We start from the raw sequence: 18,545 nt of genomic DNA, 5'->3' as shown, positions 1-18,545 counted from the left end.
ATAAAATAAGAAACCAAGGTTACATTACCGAAAGTGTACTTTTTTTGATTAAGAATAACAAAAATCATTTTATTGTCTTATATTTTTATATAAAAATGTTTTTAAATCAAAGTATTATGTTTTCTTTTTACTGGGGTACTTGTTCATAAAGAGAGGACACATATATTTAAAAATATAAGCAGAAACGTAGTTGTGAACAATAAGAAGATACCTACAAAGTTACATGTTTCTCTTCTTTACAGTATACTGAGGGACTTTTACAGAACTGTGTTTCTATCATTTTATCATATAATCACACACAGTAAGGACTGAAGAGCCCAAATCAGGAAATGTAACTATATTGGTCTCTTGGATTAAGACTCTATCTTTTGGCAATATTCATTGTTTTTTATTGTAATATTTCTGCTTTCTTTTTAGTACAATTATTACTGCAAAAGATAGTAGGAGCTCAGAAGAGGAAACTATTGAGCTTGAATTGACTGAGCAGAAAATAAACATGATGGCCTTGGATATCTGCCACAAACCAGGTGGCAGTGAATACCTGAGGCAAATTTATCACATCATCCAGCTCAATGAGGTAGGGAAACGGCCTTTTTTACCGAGCAATTAGGTGTGTAGTGGCCTGAGGCAGCATCTGCTGGCAGCTAAGGGTTACTCAAGGAGGTGATAATGCTTCCTAAAGTCAATACCTAGTCAATACCTCACTGGATTACACTGTTCACTTTAAGCTTTTCTGCATTTTTTCATAAGAGGTTATTTTAGGGCATTATGTGCCTTTCATTTAGGTATATACATAGACTCTGTCATGCTTCATTAATGGAATTCTGATTTCTAAAACTGACACAAAAAACATTTTTGTAAGAATGTACAAAATCATTTTGTTTCCATTTATTTTTGTTTTGTTTTATTTCCATTTTATTTCAAGGAAAGTTAGACTAATATAATAAAAGAATATGAATGTGTACAGATCATGTTTTTAAAAATATAAACTTATTGACCATAATCATTGTTCTTTTTTCTTCAGTGAAAGTGTATTTGTTTCAGCTTTGTGCAGCTTGCCCAATGAGTAAATAAGATAACTTTTATTTTTGATTGACTTCTGAAGCATTTTTTCTTTGTTACATACAATACTGTCTTTGCTCAGTTATGGACCACTATTGACTAATATATTAGATTCATGTGTATACTTGTACTCCCAAATTATATAAATGAGCAAAATTGCTATCGTGTTTTAATCATTTTTTTTGTCCGCTTTTCATCATATGTACTAGTTTCTGTAATCATTTCATTTAGGAGCAAAGGTTAAAAAAGGAATTTGTAACTTGATTATTCACTAACTTTGAGTACAGCTTGGTAATTATTTAAGGAATTGCCATTTTGATTTGGGTGTAAATAGGTAGAAGAAAAAATAAAGAACCAGCAATCAAGAATGCTCATTCAACTCCATAAAGCACTTTTTAAAGCATCTCTCAGAGTCACTCATTCAATGTCTTAGTCCAATACCTAAAGTCCAAGGGTCATATATCTAGGGATTTTGAAAAAGCCAAGAAGGTTGGGCCTGAATTTTAGAGAAAAGTGTTGTACAAAGCAGATGCCACTAGAGAGAAGGATAATTCCTGGGTCCCATCATATGACATTGCTTCATAAAAAGTTGTTAGAGCATGCCAACTTTGTTGTATCTGGTGATCAACAAGAATTAATATTAGTCAATCAGGTAAATCAAGTCTGTGCCAAATCAGTGGTCCCCAACTTTTCTGGCCTGGCATACCAGTGGGAGGGGAGAGGGAATGGTTTTGTGTGAGTGGCAGGTATGTGTGAGAGCACACACAACTCCATTTGCACAAGCGTTGGGTGCGTTTGCCCACTGCTCACACAAGCACCCACCACTCACACAAGTGTGCATGCTCGACTAGCAGTTGTGCAGTCCTGTTCCGAATGGGCAGTTGCCCGGTAGTGGGCCACTGCCCAAGGGTTGGAGATCCCTGCCGTAAAGGGCTTTACAGATGACACTCAGCATCTTGAATTCTATATGGAAATCTATTGGCAGCTCATAAAGTGGTGGTGTAGCATAAGTGCAATGATATGTGGCCATAGCTATCCACATTGGCACATTCTCAACTAGTGCAGCTTCTGAATGATACTTAAGTTTCAATAGGATTAGGATCTTACAGCCTGAAGTACCCCACAAAGCAAGTTCCTAGGGTTTAACCTTCCTCCCCACCCAACAACTGGAACAGCCCTTTGAGGAAGGAAGAAAACTACAACAACATCCCACCTCTCTAAATCAGTCCAAAAAGATACCATGATCAATGGTAGTTAAAAGCCATTGTCAAATCAAGGAGAGTCAGGCTAAGAATACCACTGCCTTCCTGACTTCTCCAAGGTCATCCACAAATGCAGTCAATGCTGTCTCATTGCTATATTCAGGTGTGAATTCTGATTGAAAAGAATAGGTTAATCTGTTCCTTCCAGAATCTATTGAAGCTGAAGCTCAACTACCATTTCCCTAATTTTTTCCCAAAGAGAAAGGCTGGAAATTGGATAAAAAATATCCCACATGTCAGGTCTAGTGCAGAGGTGGGTTGCTGCCAGTTCGGCCCAGATTGGCCCAACCAGTAGTAGTGGTGACGGGAGCCTTCGCCCACACGCCCAGACACTTCTGCATATGTGCAGAAGCATCACATGCAAGCACGAGCGCGTCTGAACCAGTAGTAAAAATATTAGCAACCCACCTCTGGTCTAGTGGTGATTTTTTGCCCTTAATGCCTTGAGGTAATCCTTAATAGAGGTTCTTACACATGTTTAGTTGGTTTTGCTTTCTCCAATGGTACTTAGTCATCCCTTTTGCTGTTTCATATCCAACAGATTCTTGAAAACCAGGGGGTACCATCTGATCTGTCAGCAGCAAGGCAATGCCAGGTGCAATCCAATCTAAGACCATTGTTGCTGTCCAGTGGTGGGTTGCAAGCGGTACGCCCTGGTACGGGCATACCGGAGCCTGCCTGGATCACAGGGTACTGTTCCGGTATGGTGCTCTGGGGGACCCACCCGCCAAAGCTCCTTACCTGTTCTTTAAGCCTTTGGTGCTTACGTGCATGCGCAAGGTGCGCATGGCGCTTGTGCGATGTTCCGCCTAGTAGCTGGAGCATCACTGAAGCTTGCGGAGGCGTCGCAGGCAGGTATGACACATGTGCGTGCTATATGCGCCCATGTGGGTGATGCTGGGCCCGTTCCAACTGTACCGGTTGGAACGGGATCCGGAACCCACCACTGTTGCTATCTCGTTCCAAGTGGCAAGCAAGTTCTCTGTTGAGCTATGCTTGAGAGCCTCAGGAATAATCCCAAACTCCCTTTGAAATCTTTCATGGTGGGATAAATTCAGAAAAATCCAAAAGAATCAGAGAACCATGATTGGGCACTGATTTGAATGCCTCCTGTATCCAGACTGTGTTGTTATTGCCCTGAGGCAAAACCAAATTCAAGCATCTCCTCAATGGATGAATCTCAGTGTGAATCTCATGATGAAGATCTTAGCAGATGTACCTTATCTGTTGCAACATGTGCCCTGTGGAACAGCTTCCCCATGAACATCCAGATGGCCCAAGCCCTGTTGGCTTTTTGGAAGGCAAGAAAAACCTGGCTTTTGCCACAAGTGATAGGGCCAGGCCATGACCTCACGAGCTACTTCTGACTCCATGCTCAAGAAAAGCAAGTTGGAATCCCCTCACACTATTGTAACATAATCCACTACTAACTTTGCCACAGCTTCAGGCAACTCAAGCAGGAAAGTCACTACGCCTCATGATACTGTAGAGTAGCCACAATCCTATCAGTGTGAATTATTTAAAAGATTTATTTTAGATACAATTAATTAATTAATTATATATTTAATTATATATATTAAATATATAGGAGGAATTTAAATCCTTCATGCATTTACATAAATGACTTCTTTGTTCTTCTCCGATGCAATTAGTACTCAGTTGGAATTCTTTTTTTAAAGGATTATTTGAATAAACAGCTATCTTACGAGGGAAATTCTGAAGAAGATCCAGCAAACATCAGACATTTACGTTTAATATTAAGAAGCAAAGAACATTCTGTTTTTGACCCTTTCCAAGTGCACCACTGGTATTGCACTAATGTCTTAAAAAAGGTTAGTCATTATATGAAGTACCTAATGTTGTTTAATGTTTAAATCTGTTAACAAAAGAAATCCAGTGCCTACTTCAGATTGCTTTTGAAAGCCTTGAAGTTATAATTCTTTGGATATGGATATGGATATTGGATATCGGATGTATGTATAATTTATATATATATATATATATATATATATATATATATATATATATATATAAATACACACACGCACACGTACACGCACATACACCATTTGACAAAATTGTGGGTGCTGTATATACATGGGTGCTGTATATATATATATGCACACGTACACGTACACGCACATACACCATTTGACAAAATTGTGGGTGCTGTATATACTTGTCCTCTTTATTTAGAAGTTATCTTTCATATAGATGCAGCGAATTTGACAACAGTGATTGGGAGATCAAAAGAAAACCTGATTCGTTATTAGGAACTTTGAAACCCAAACTTTTTGATTAAAAATAGAATGAGAACAGCCAGTTATAATTTCCCAAAAATATACTATGTTACTTAGCTGAGTTCTGTCTCTATTATTGTCAACTATCTTTATTGCCAACTATCTTTATTGCATGGGACAACATGGGACGGGACAGGAAGGCAGGCAGGCAATAGCAGTAGACTTATATACCGCTTCATAGGCCTTTCAGGCCTCTCTAAGCGGTTTACAGAGAGTCAGCATATTGCCCCCAACAATCTGGGTCCTCATTTTACCCACCTCGGAAGGATGGAAGGCTGAGTCAACCCTGAGCCGGTGGGATTTGAACCGCTGACCTGCTGATCTAGCAGTAGCCTGCAGTGCTGCATTTAACCACTGCGCCACCTTGGCTCAGGCAGGTGTTTGCTTTCAAGTTCATAAAATGCAAAATACAAAAAGGATAGCAGTGGCATTTATCTTATACAATTAAATAGCTTTTCATACAGTTCCAGCACTGTGAACAACGGAGGAGATGTACACTGATAATCTACTGCATGAAATAATGAATCATGATTATAAGTGATTCAAAGAAGCAAGGATTGGTATCTGTATTGGCAAGGTTTATCCTCTTATAGTATCTTCCCCATATTGCCATCTAATTCCATTTCATGTATTGTGACTGTACTCTTAAGATTTCAACCAAATACTTTAAGTTGAGTTGGGCAATAATACTGACCAGTATGGAATGGAATGAATTCTTACTAGAAATAGATTTTTTGCCAGAAGATAATTTTCTTCTTTTGACCCCTTATGCCTATAACTATACAACTTGGGAATTTTGGCAGTCTTATTAGCTGGAACATCTTAGCTGGAATTATCTTCTTGACTCAGAGCAGCTTCAGATCAGTAATATATGAGACTGTAACAATCTTGGTGATATTATGGTTTCACGTGAAATTGATATATAGCAGAGATTTGAAGATAATATATTGGTGTACTATGTGAGGCAAACAGTAAATCTGTTCCCAAATTATAACACAATTGTATCAGAGGATATAATAAATCCCAAATTATTTTGGTTACTAGAAATAGTTAAAAATAGATTATGGAGACATTACCCAATGAAATGTCTGTGTGCAACCCTGCTTCTCCTTCAACATGGAATCCTCATTATAATCTTACCTAAGCAACCAAGTATTACCTAACAATTTGACACAAATCTCAAAGAATGGGATTCTTGCATATAAATTAATTGCCAGAATCTGTGTGAGATAGTTCTGTGGTTAAACTGATGGCCTTCCACTAATTAAGTAAGATTAATTCATCTTAGTGGTATTCATCTTGATTCCCCTTTTACTTTTGTAGAAAAATCCTTTTTGAATTTTTCCTTTTAATTAAAAAATAAAATGGTTAAGATTGTTTAACCACTGAGCCACCTGGATAACATTTTATACTTGCCAGAAGAACCAAACAACTCAGTATTTGTGTCTCTGATTTGCAAGCATCTCCCTTCTGTTATAGAAGACAATATTAAAATATCTGAGAGGACTGTTGAAAAACCTCCATAAATTATAGTTGCCAGGTTTTAAAATTCTGTTTTCAGAAATAGCAGATTAAACTTCATGAGAAACATAAATCAACATAAACAATAGAACAAGATGGATAAATCTATTATTTGCCTGGCATAATAATTTGTATTGATTCCTTGAAATTTGAGTTTGAGTGGGGTAGAAACCATCTCAACATTCTAAAAATTCTTCTTTCATTTCTATTTTACAAACTCAATTGTGCCCTCTTTCCTGGTTTCCCTTTAGATATCATGAAATATATGAATTTTTGTTTTTTTTAAATCAGAAATATAAAAACCTGTCTTGTTTTCAGAACTTAGTAACTCAAATCTAGAGATCTGCTGACCAGCAGATGGTCAGTGTTTACAGCTCTGATACACCTAATTGTCCATTGCAAAAGGAATTGGATTGTTATGAGCCATGCCCCAAACATATAATGAACATTCTCTGAGTTAGTAGTACCTTTATGATGCTCAATGGGTGCACACAGATTCTGAAGCAGCACACACACAAACCTTGAGGCAGCCTTGTTGTTTTGTGTATCCAGGTAAATCACACTACAGCGTAATTAACAACAACATTATCTCTATTGCTCTGCAGTGCAACTTTGAAAGATGGCCAACAAGATATATGTAAACTCAAAGGTTACATATCTTGAGGGAGCCAATGTAGTCACATATGACCTTCTGTGACTTGACTTTGAGCAGCTTGTTAGGCTAACAATAAAGCTGTGCTTGAGTGTGCTGAACCATCAGCTTGTCAGAGGCAGTAGCCTGACATACTTGATTACATATTCAGAACTGAACTTGACCAGGAATTTATGCACAAAATCCGGTTACTTTTTTGTTAATTACTTTGCTGCAGTTGGAATTATTTATAATCCCGGTAACAGTGTGAGAACTATTCCCCATACTGTTCTAGGAAATAGTAATAGCGGTAACCTTGGCAATGCATGCATGAGACATTAAGGAAGGAGAAATGATAACTTACTCCTGGGAAAGAGAAAATGTGAGAAAGAACTTAAACTGACCTCTCCTTGATTCTGTTTGGTATTAGAAGGGACTAAGGGAAAATCTGGCAGCTTTCAAGATTGTTGTTTATTAAACCCTGTAATAATAAAGTAGCATTCCATTAAAATTTGTGGCATCTATTTGGTCACTCATCCTGCCTCAAAAGATTGAGAGTGCAGAGGAAAGAAAATTGAAAATATTGGCAAAAATTAGTTTGAACATTTAATGAACAATATTTTTATCATATTGTATATTTCTATAAAAGGTTAATAAAGATACTCATGGATGCTGGCTAAGGTGATTCAGGTTTCATTTCAGATAAATTCAACTCAAACTGAAGATTTGTCCTTTGGATTTTCTGCTGTCTTAAATATTGCTTGACTAAATGGTTAAGTTAAGCTAGGCTTTAATTTGGAATGCAGGTAATATTTTTAGCTGTTACAACTCTACTCATTAATACTGTAGTACTGTAAGACCTTCAAAAGCTGACAACTCTGGGTAGAATTCAGTCACCGTGTGACAGGCCTGCATTGCTCTATTAACCTGCAAGTGACAAGCAATTGTTATTGTACAATAGCTACAACTTCGGAAACCTTTGTTAAAGAGTAAATTGATATTAACAAGTGATCAGATTTTCCCCCCAAAATAGCCGCATAGTTATATCATGTTTTACTACCTTTATTGCTGACTCTATGTTTCTTTTGTCATAAGACAGGTTGCAACTAATATTAGGGTGGTTTTGGATATAATATGAAACTTGTGCCTTATTCTACTAATGACAATGCAAGGAAAGAGAAAGATTATTGTTGTTGTTTTTTTTCCCACTGTACCTTTTTATATTCTCTGGAATTGTCTTCACTCATATTTTAAAGGATGTGACCCAGAAAGAGTATAGTGGTATGTTTAGATCCTAAGAGATTACCGTATCCTAAACTTCTGAATATTTCTACTTTATTAGTTAAAACAGGGATTGTGGAAAAAAGAAAGTCTCTGCATTCAGAGCCTGAGTGAGGAAATTGATTTAAACAGAAAGCATTCATTGAGAATTCTTTAACTTTATCCTGTCCCTTTTTAATAAATCTTGTTATAGGAATTCTGGAAAAATCTTGCTTTCTATGGAAGTGGGAACACTAAGAACTTGATAATAGATAAGTAAGGATTCTAGAAATAAGCAGCTGACTATCCAGAAAGTCTTAATGGGAATTTCAAGATAAGGAATTCCTGTTAAGAGGGACCCTCATGGGAGCTAGGAAGGATTTGTTTAGAAGGCATCATGCAAACCTGATTCAAAGTTGAAGTAGTCAACGACTATTTCAGCTTGAACCACAATAATACCAATGGGCAAAGAATAGATAGAAAGTCAAAGTAAACTGTTCTAAACTCGATTGCAGAAAATATGACTTCAGCAACAGAGTGGTCCTAGAATGCACTATCCAAGTCTGTTGTTTCATCCTCAAACTCCCAAAACTTTAACCTTAAACTATCTACTGTGGACCTCATCCCTTTCCCAAAAGGTCTCTAAGGGGGCGTGCATAAGCACACCAGCGTGCCTACTATCCCTGTCCTATTGTTCCCATTTATTTGTACTCCTTCCCTATGTATATACATATACTTGCTTATACTTACATGTTTATATGTTATATTCATACATATTTATTTTCTCATACATGCCTGACAAACCTAGATAGATAGATAGATAAATAGATAAATAAATAAATAAATAAATAAATAAATAAATAAATAAATAAATAAATAAATAAATAAATAAATAAATAAATAAATGTGTGAAGGAGGAGCCATGTCTAGAAAATAATGCAAAACCAAGCCCTGGAACAAAACAGAGAAATATACAGTGTGAGGAGATCCAATAATGAGCATACAAATGCAGGAAAGGATAGGCCAAGTTCAATGCCGCTTTGAATTCCAGAATCTCCATAAAGCACACAAACAGAATTAGAAATCCTAACACTGAAAGATGAACATATTTTAGTAGATATTATTGAAAACTGTTGAGATAAAATCTCATGAATAGAATGTAAAGACTGAAGAATATAACATTAAAAAGAGTCTAGGACAATTAAAAAAGGGGAGAGCTGAGGAAGAGTGGCACTATATGAAGACCCAATATTGAGAACAAGAATTTGAGTGAAAGACTCCTAATACAAACACTTGATTAAGTATATAAAGAATGGGATCAATAAATATATTATTATGGAAGTCTTAAAGACTTTCAAGCCTGATAGAAGATCTGGATAATGCCCTTATGGATGAGGGTACAGACTGTTCTAGGTGCCTATAGCTAATAATGGGAAACCACCTATCTGGATGTCTGTTGGATAATCACCTTGGTGAAGAGTGTAAAGTCCCAAATATTCCTCCGTGATCTTATTAACTGTTTCATTTTTTAGAAGATAGAAAAATAAACAATAATAAATTAAATTCCAATTTGGACTAAAGAGAGTACAGGTTGAAGAAATAGAAGCACTTGGAAATTTTAGGAGGAAGTGACATCATCTTATGGATCAGGATACTACAGAAAGAAATTGGAGCATAATTAGATATGAAGGCAACTAATTTCATCTGGTTTAGAAAAGTATTAGGTGGGATCCTTTAGACAGAAATCCTCAAAGGAACTTATAAGGTCCTGAAAATAAAATTACACAACATTCCAGTGAGATATTTCAAGTTTCAAGTTTATTAGAATTTGTATGCCGCCCACTCCCATAGGGATTCTGGGCGGCTCACAACAGACAAGAAACATTTAATAAAAAAAAATAGAGATAAAAAAAATAAAATACAGTGTTAAAATTCATGTCACCCATTCCATCTGAATGGGGCTGGATATCAATCAACAGCCCCAGGCCTGCCGGAACGAGATGAAAATGGGGGCTGCTTAGGAAATTATAGTGAATACATAGGGATTTTTTGATTGTGCTAAAAATGTATAAGCAGTGGAAAATAGGTATAATAATCAAGAAAGTACAAGCAAAGTGCCTAATATTTGTAGAGAGCTGGAAAGACTAAATACAAGAAGAACTTACGCAATGAAAGTAAAAAGAAACTATATGAATAAAAGGAAGAAAAGGAATGGTAGATCCATTACTAATAGAAAATAGAGAACAGTAAACTGGTCACAGGGAAATGGCAGGAAGACATCATAGGCTGTCATGTACTAAGATGGGTCAATCAAAGTTTCTGAAAACAGGATTGCTATAAAATAGAATGCCTTGTAAAGTAGTAGACTCTTCTTCACCAGAAGCAATGCAGTATCTTGGATGACTGGACTTGGTTTAGATTATGTTCAAAGATATTTTTTTTAACTCTTCCCACTATGCAGCTGCGGGCTATGCTGTCATCGGACTGTCATCCTTAAGGCATTGCCTTGTCTCCCAAGGTCTTTCCCACATACCATTGGGAATGGTATTGTTACAGCAGAAAGATTTACTTTGAGGGACTGTTCCCATGCCCCCTATTCCTATGAAGCCTGACCTTAGAATATATGCCAGTTGCCTATTTTATGAGAATATTATAGTGTTTGATAGAGAGCCAAAATCAGAAAAAATTGAAGTGTATGTTTGCAGAGAAGAACTGTAGCATGAATTATATTGTTCTTAAATTGCATAGGGCCTTCAAATATCAGGCATGTATGTATGTATCAGAGGTGGGTTGCTGCTGGTTTGCCCTGGATTGGGTGAACTGGTAGTGGCAGTGGCGGGAGGCTCTGCCCACCCGCCCAGACGCTTCTGTGCATACACGAGCAAACCAATAGTAAAATAAATTGCAACCCACCACTGGTATGTATGTAGGCATGCATGCATGCATGTATATATGTGTTTAGTAATTTTTTATTCCACATTACATTCAAATGATCAGGGTTATACATTGCATTCTCTTCCATTTTCCTCCAACAACCCTGTGAGATAAGTGGGAGCAAGAGATAGTGAAATTACCCATTAAAGTGGTTGAGAATACACTTGAATCTGAGTCTTCTTGGCCCATACCACAAAATCATACTCAATCTCTCAATGAGGACTGATAGGTATAACACACACTTGCTGGGATTGTGCAGAGTCTGAACTTTAAGCACTGGAATTAGTAGGGGTAATGGAATTCTTGTCCTTCTGCTTCATCTTGATCACATTTCTGCCTTGCCTTGTGACACCTGCTTATGTTTGTCTCCTGCAGTTCTTAATCGCCCCTTTTGCCCTTTGAATCCAGTTTACAAATCACTATGTTTTGACTTGATAAATTAGATTAATGGCTTTGCCTGGTGTGAATTTTTGAGATGGTTTCATTAATTAATGAAAGCCAGTGGACCAAGATATTAATGAAGCCAACCACCTTCTGAAGATCTTTTAGCATATCTGAACTTAGCAACAGCTCTTTCTAATATTTTTATACGGCCTTCCTTTTGCTGTAATTATGTAAAATGGAACCATGATCCTAGCTTTTTACTTTCATCCTTAGAATCAAGATGTTTAAATCCTGGTAGATAATATGCAGCTTTTAGAATGGCAATCTGAGCCGGTGTTTGTGATTAGGGCTACCTGATCTGTGTTACAAAAATTTGTATGACAAATAGATTTTTATAGCAAAGATACATGTGTGTCATTAACTCTTTGCTTCCACTTCATGGTTTTCCAAAATTTGGAAATCTTACTTAGTTCAGTCAGGTAAGTGTACTAGCCACTCATATTTATGATGCAAAATGACGATCTCCCAAGAGAGTTGAATGGTTCAAAAATGGGATAGATAGATATTTTTTGTGATAGGTAGACAGACAGTCTGTCTGATAGATATAAGGAGGAATTGATAGTTTTCATTTAATTGTAGGGAGTTTTTGTATGTTCATCTATCCACCTTGTTCTTTTTTAAGAACACTATGTGTAAATGTTTCTGAGGTACTCAGGATGTGATCACTCTTCAAGGAAAGGTCCCTACTTTCCTTGAAAGGGATGGTTGGCATGCATGGTCATGCTTGCATACCACCTCCATGGCCTGGTCCCGACTGGGGGTTGGGGACCACCACTTGTAACAGAATCATGAAAATCAGAGATTTCTCCGTGTCCCATTTTATACTAAACAAATCAAGGTGCAATTATCTTGGGTTCTTTTCTCATGCTTGCCTCAATCTTAAGATTGTGTAATCTTGTCTGATCTTCTTATCAGGACCTGTATTGGAAAGGCATTTAATTTAAGAATAAAAAGAGCCGAGGTGGCGCAGTGGTTAGGGTGCAGTACTGCAGGCCACTTCAGCTGACTGTTATCTGCAGTTCAGCGGTTCTAATCTCACCGGCTCAAGGTTGACTCAGCCTTCCATCCTTCCGAGGTGGGTGAAATGAGGACCCAGACTGTGGGGGGCAATATGCTAACTCTGTAAACCGCTTAGAGAGGGCTGAAAGCCCTATGAAGCGGTATATAAGTCTAACTGCTATTGCTATTGCTATTGCTCCTTTGCAAAAGCCATCTGGAAACTACTATGACTTAAATTGGTTAAATGTGAGGTTATATGCTAGTTATTTTAGATGTCTTAATAGTTGAATAGGAGAACAGGGAGCTAGTTTTACTAATTAAATTCTGTGAACTTACATCTGAGAGTCTTTACTTAAGAAAAAAAACTTAAACATGTCCCATTAAAAATAGGAAATCTAGAACTAGGGCAATGTGATTAATTTTCTGAGATGTAATTATCAACAAGCAATTTATAAATGGGTTGTCAACAAGATAAGAAAATAATCCCAATGTGGAATGAAACACATGATGTCAGAAAGGCATAAAAATGATGGGTTGATCAGGACAGAGAATGGTGAAACATCAAGCCGAGATATCTGAAGTTTGATTGAAGGGCCACAAATCAGCCATTTATAGTGCTTAAATTTAATTTCAAGGGACAGGACATTTGATTTGTCCCAATTTATTAGGAGTGATTGATTGATTGATTGAGTGAGTGAGTGATCGATTTCCACCCATCTCTCTCTACCAAGCAACTCTGGGTGCCTTATAATACCAATTTTGCCTACCTTATTTTAACAATGGCTGTTAAAAGGCTAGTCTTGAATAGGGGAGTAAAACTCTGTTGTTGGGACATTTATAACCCTGTTCCAATCCAGGGAAATTATCTTAAATTGCCAACAGCCATAGTGTTACTTTTGCCTACATTAAACCAAGGAAAACAAATTGTTGTACCAGGAAGTTTCCCTAATTTGAATTGTTGAATAAGGAAACAGATAGCAGTTCCAGTTATAGGATCCCCAAAGGAGAATTGATAGTATTAAAATTTACATTTTCTGTGTTAGAAGTCTGTTTAAAAAATAAGTTAAAAAAAAACATTTAAAAAAAAAAACTGGGTAGGAACATTATACACCAATAAGGTGAAAGATCAGGAAAATTGTTTACATGAAATGAAATACTGACCTCTTAATTTTCTCATAAGAAAGACACTTTTAATTAAACCAATTATCTATATACTTCATTTTGCTGTTGGTTATTGCATTATAAATTTTAGATCTCTCAATCAATAATTTCTTAATTAGAAATGACTGTTTATTAGAACTATTTATAACATCTTGAGAATTCTTTTCTCAATTATGATAGGTTTAACATTTAGTAGCTTAAGAAGATTTAAATGAGCCAGCATAAAATCATTTAGACCTGGTGACAATTTTGATTTGACTACTTCGTCCCCATGAAACTACAGGGTAAAATCACTTAGTTATTCTTAGATCACATTTGGGAATTTAAATATGTGATTTTAGAGTTAATTTTTAAAAAACTGAACTAAACTGATATTATTTTGGAATGCAGGCAATAATCTATCACACTTTAATCTTTTCAGTGTCAGAAACCCCCTTTCAGTTCAAGAACTGAGTTCTATCTTTCCACCCTCTCATTATGACATTTGATTTTGCTATTACCTAATGACACTTAATGTTGTGTACTCACATATTGCTTTGGATGGCATTCTGTCTTCTATGAAATCATTTGACAATCTCAAGGAAAATGTTTGTGTAACATGGATATTACATGAGTTAGAATTGATTATATAAGTTTTCAGAAATATCCAATAATCCAGTGGAATATGGATTATTTTATATAAAAGTAGATACGTAAAATCATACTGTAGTTACACTAAAGTCTTCCTCGTGATATATTTTATGTCAGTAATAACATAATTTGCTACAATGCATACAAAATGTACAATCTTTTAAGGAAAATGGTTTAGTAAAATGCGATTGGAAAATTCAAAAATCGATTTATCTTTATATAAATAATGGCTACATCCCCAAATGGATTTATAAATTAATTGCTGACTTACTAGAATAAAACACTTCCTCTGTTGATAAGATTGATGTTATCTGTGTAAGTCCTTGCTCTAGCCCTCACTTCTCCTTATTTAGTTTATCACAGCTGGAGTTTTAATTTGCTGATCATATTAACTCTGATTAATAACTAAGCATACTTTCTTTTTTTACATCAACAGTGTGCCGTTAATGAGTGGAAGTGGGATTGGTCAGATATGCTGCCAAGTTATTTGGGACAAAATAGAATCACCTTTGGGACACTGCTAGCACACAGGTATTGAACTTACTGAAAGGGAAAGTTTTCTTAGAGTATGAGAAGCTTTGTGTTGTTTGATAAAATGTGAAACAATGTAAAAAGTCATTTTAACTAATGGACTAAAAGTTTAAATATAAAGATCTGTTTCTATACTGATGCTCATTGCATCTTCTTTGCTATCTTCCTTTTTGAAAAGATCCTTCTGAAAACAAGAGGTGGGATGTATTGTGGGAATGCTTTAAAATCCATAAAAACTTATATCCTTTCCTTACATCTGAAATTGTCTTTTAAATGCAATAAACAAACAAACAAACAAATAAATAAATGGCAGCATAGAAGAAGGATTCATGTGTAATACTATAAATAAGCCATATGGAAAGAATGTGTGTTAATTGAGTTATAAATGGTGAGAAAATTGTGAAAAGTACGATATTTGCATTATTTTCTTAAAGATAGGACTTTTTCATGATTTTATTGGAATTAATATTCACTTACATGAAAAGATGGCAGATTAAGAATGTCTCTAGATAATTTCTATCATAACAAATGACCATATAACTGATTTGTAATACGGCATGTTAAATAATTGTAATGAATACTATGAAGAGTGGCAAGTTATGTATTAGTGAAGATATTTTTTTTCTCTCCTATGCAGTATAGTACTAAAATAGAGAAGTATAGGCCTCACAAAGTCTCTTGTGTAAGAAGAGCTACAGCAGATTTCTGTAAGAACCAGCTTGTAATAAATTATGCTATTTGCAGATGAAAGAAAACTCTGATAGGTTTCCCAAAGATAGCCTGAAAGAACATTAGAGATAACAATAACAAATGAAAAATTTTAATTTACTATGCAATATTGAAGAGTTGAAAATGATTTTATTTGAGAATTACTGAACTATCTATTTGATTTGATGTACAGGTACTCCTCGATGTACAACCACAATAGAGTTCAACATTTCTGTTGCTAAGTGAGACAGCTGTTATATAAGCTTTGCCCCATTTTACAACCTTACTTGCCACATTTGTTAAGTGAATCCCTGCAGTTGTTAAGAACATGATTGTTAAGTGAATCTAGTTTTCCCATTGACTTTGCTTGTCAGAAGGTTGCAAAGGGGTTACATGACCCTGGGACACTGCAACCATCATACATGACATTTGACAAGCATTTGATAAGTGACATTTGACATTTTGATCACATTACCACAGGGATGCCATGACAGTCATAAGTATGAAAAAGAGTCATAAGTCACTTTTTTCAGTGTTGTTATAACTTTAAATGGTCACTAAATGAACTGTTGTAAGTCAAGAACTACCTATACAATTTATAATTATAAAAATAATATAACTTGTCTAGATAGTTTTTACTATTCAGAAATAACAATGCTACTAGTGATGATTCTTTAAAAAAAAGTATGGCCTGCATTTGGAAAAACATGTTTCTTGCAGAATATATTTGTGATGGGTATATGTTAGGACAAAGTTGCAACATTTCTTCATAGTTCAGTAGATATATGGTTATATATTGCATCCAGTCACCTGTAAAATGTTAGTTGCACATATTTAACATGCAAGGGATGGGATAGGATGGAATAGAATAGAAAAGAATAGAATTTAATGGCCATTTAATTGGACACAAGCAAGTAATAAGTCATAGGTCATAATGTGTGTGCGTATGTCATATATGCATGTATGTTTGTATGTATGTATGTATGCATAACTAGAGACATATATATATATGTATGTATGTATGTATGTATGTATGGTTATTCGGGTTTTCTCCCGCGTAAAATTGGAGATGTCTTGGCGAAATCCCATTCATCATCTTTAGGCTACTTCAGGCTTGGTGCTTCCAGGAGCAATGTGAGATCTCGGCTGTTTCTTCCTTTTAACTGCCAGTGGGGGTTTGAACTGATTGGGTTGGGGCTTGGCTGTGTCCTGATTGGGTGGAGGTGTTTAAGTATGTAGGTCTCTAGTTATTCGGGTTTCATGTAAGGATAGGAGGGGTTTAAAGAGGCTAATTGTGCATTTGCAGTCTGGCTTCTGGTCCTCGGTTGTGCTTCCTCATCAGTTTGTGTTTTTGTCTGTTTTCTTTGTGGATGTTTGGTGGTGATATTCTGTGTGGCTCTTGTGAGTGTGGGCCTGGTGTCATTCATCATGTTCGGGACTCGTTTATCAATAAGGGCAGGTTTCCAAATGACTGGCAGGCGGGAGGTATCGTCCCGCCTGTTCATGCTGTGTGGGCTTTATTCTATTTCTTGCTTCTCTGATTATTCGGTTGTTGAAATGTTCAGCCTTGGCGATAGTTCTAGTCTTATTAAAATCAATTTTATGTCCTGTGGCTTTAAGGTGTTGGACCAGGGAAGAAGTTGGTTCCTCTTTTCTGATTGCGTTTTTGTGTTCTTCAATGCGTGCACTTATTCTTCTGTTGGTTTGTGGTGGGGCAGGCAGTGCATGGGATTTCATATACTCCTGAAGATGACGAATGAGACTTTGTCGAAAGGTCGCCAAGACATCTCCAATTTTACGCGGGAGAAAACCCGAATAACTAGAGACCTACATACTAACACCCGCGAAAACCTCAGAAATATATATATATATATATATATATATATATATATATATATATATATATATATATATATATATATATATATATATATATATATATATATATATATATATATATAAAATATTGCTGATTTTCTCAAGCAGTATGCTTTAAAATCTTTATTATTATGGTATGCATAATAATTTGAACAATTTTCCAAAATATATTAAACAATATTTTTGGCACTAAGGGTATCTGCATTTAATCACTTAGTATAGAAAAGAAATACAGTCTAGCTCTACTTCTTTTATCCTTTTTATAAATATTATCTTTAACAAATGATAAAGTTGTGCTATAAAAAGACTCAACTGTCATAATATTCCTTGTTTGAATGTCTCATCTATTAATAGTTAAATTCTCTCATACTTTTTTTTCTAAATTAGAGCCTATTTGAAACTGAGTGTTAGCCCTAACAACAGCCTTTCCTTTCTGTTCTATTGATCCCTTCTCATCCAAATCTAGGTAGTGGTTGTTTGTATATGAGGCATACAGTTGTTGCAGCAATATTTCTTTGGAAACCTAAATTGAAACCACTTTCTTTACATGTTGTATGTTACAGTAGAAACATATCAAATATAAAAATTCTTGTCAATGTTCCTTGAAACCTATAAACCTACACACACACACACACACACACACACACACACACACACACACACACACATTCAAAGGCCCCGTAATCTTATTTATAATTTTTTGAGATAGAAGTGAAAGACAAATACAGGTTTATTTATCCCCATATAAATGCTTAGAAGTCTTATTTAGGGAGTATTGCCTCTAATGCTTGAGGTAATATGTAGTTATCATGATTAGTAACTCTTCATAGCTATATTCTCTTTTACAAAAGACAGTTATATTGACAGATTATATGTCGTTAAGTTATTTTGACTTTTAGGAATGAGATAGTTAGTTCATCTCCAAAATAATATGTCCCTAACCCAGAGGTGATATTCAGCAGGTTCTGTCTAGTTCTGGAGAACGAATAAAGGAAATTTTGAGTAGTTCGGAGAACCACCTCTGACTCGTCCCACCCCCATCTATTCTCTGCCTCCCAAGTCCCAGCTGATCGGGAAGGAATGGGGATTTTGCAGTAACCTTCCCCTGGAGTGGGGATGGAATGGAGATTTTGCAGTATCCTTCCCCTGCGACGCCCACCAAGCCACGCCCACAAAACCGGTAGTAAAACCTTTTGACTCCCACCACTGCCCAACCTGTCTCTT

General features: G+C 35.9%; 1 protein-coding gene across 2 annotated transcripts in view; it reads left to right on the top strand.

Moving 5' to 3' along the window:
• Positions 1-18,545, top strand: part of KIAA0825 (KIAA0825 ortholog) — a 187,947-nt gene that overhangs the window by 83,014 nt on the left and 86,388 nt on the right. For both annotated transcript variants that reach the window (XM_087715720.1, XM_087715721.1), the window contains exons 17-19: positions 418-577; positions 4,004-4,156; positions 14,641-14,735. In XM_087715720.1, coding sequence (XP_087571846.1) covers positions 418-577; positions 4,004-4,156; positions 14,641-14,735 — 408 coding nt within the window. The remainder of the gene's footprint in view (positions 1-417; positions 578-4,003; positions 4,157-14,640; positions 14,736-18,545) is intronic.

Source organism: Thamnophis sirtalis, unplaced genomic scaffold (genome assembly GCF_051295495.1).
Source record: "Thamnophis sirtalis isolate CommonGarterSnake01/CBP01778 unplaced genomic scaffold, rThaSir2_p1.2 scaffold_5, whole genome shotgun sequence".
Taxonomy (NCBI): domain Eukaryota; kingdom Metazoa; phylum Chordata; class Lepidosauria; order Squamata; family Natricidae; genus Thamnophis; species Thamnophis sirtalis.
Note: the sequence above shows the minus strand (reverse complement) of the source record. Positions and strands in the feature narration are given on the sequence as shown.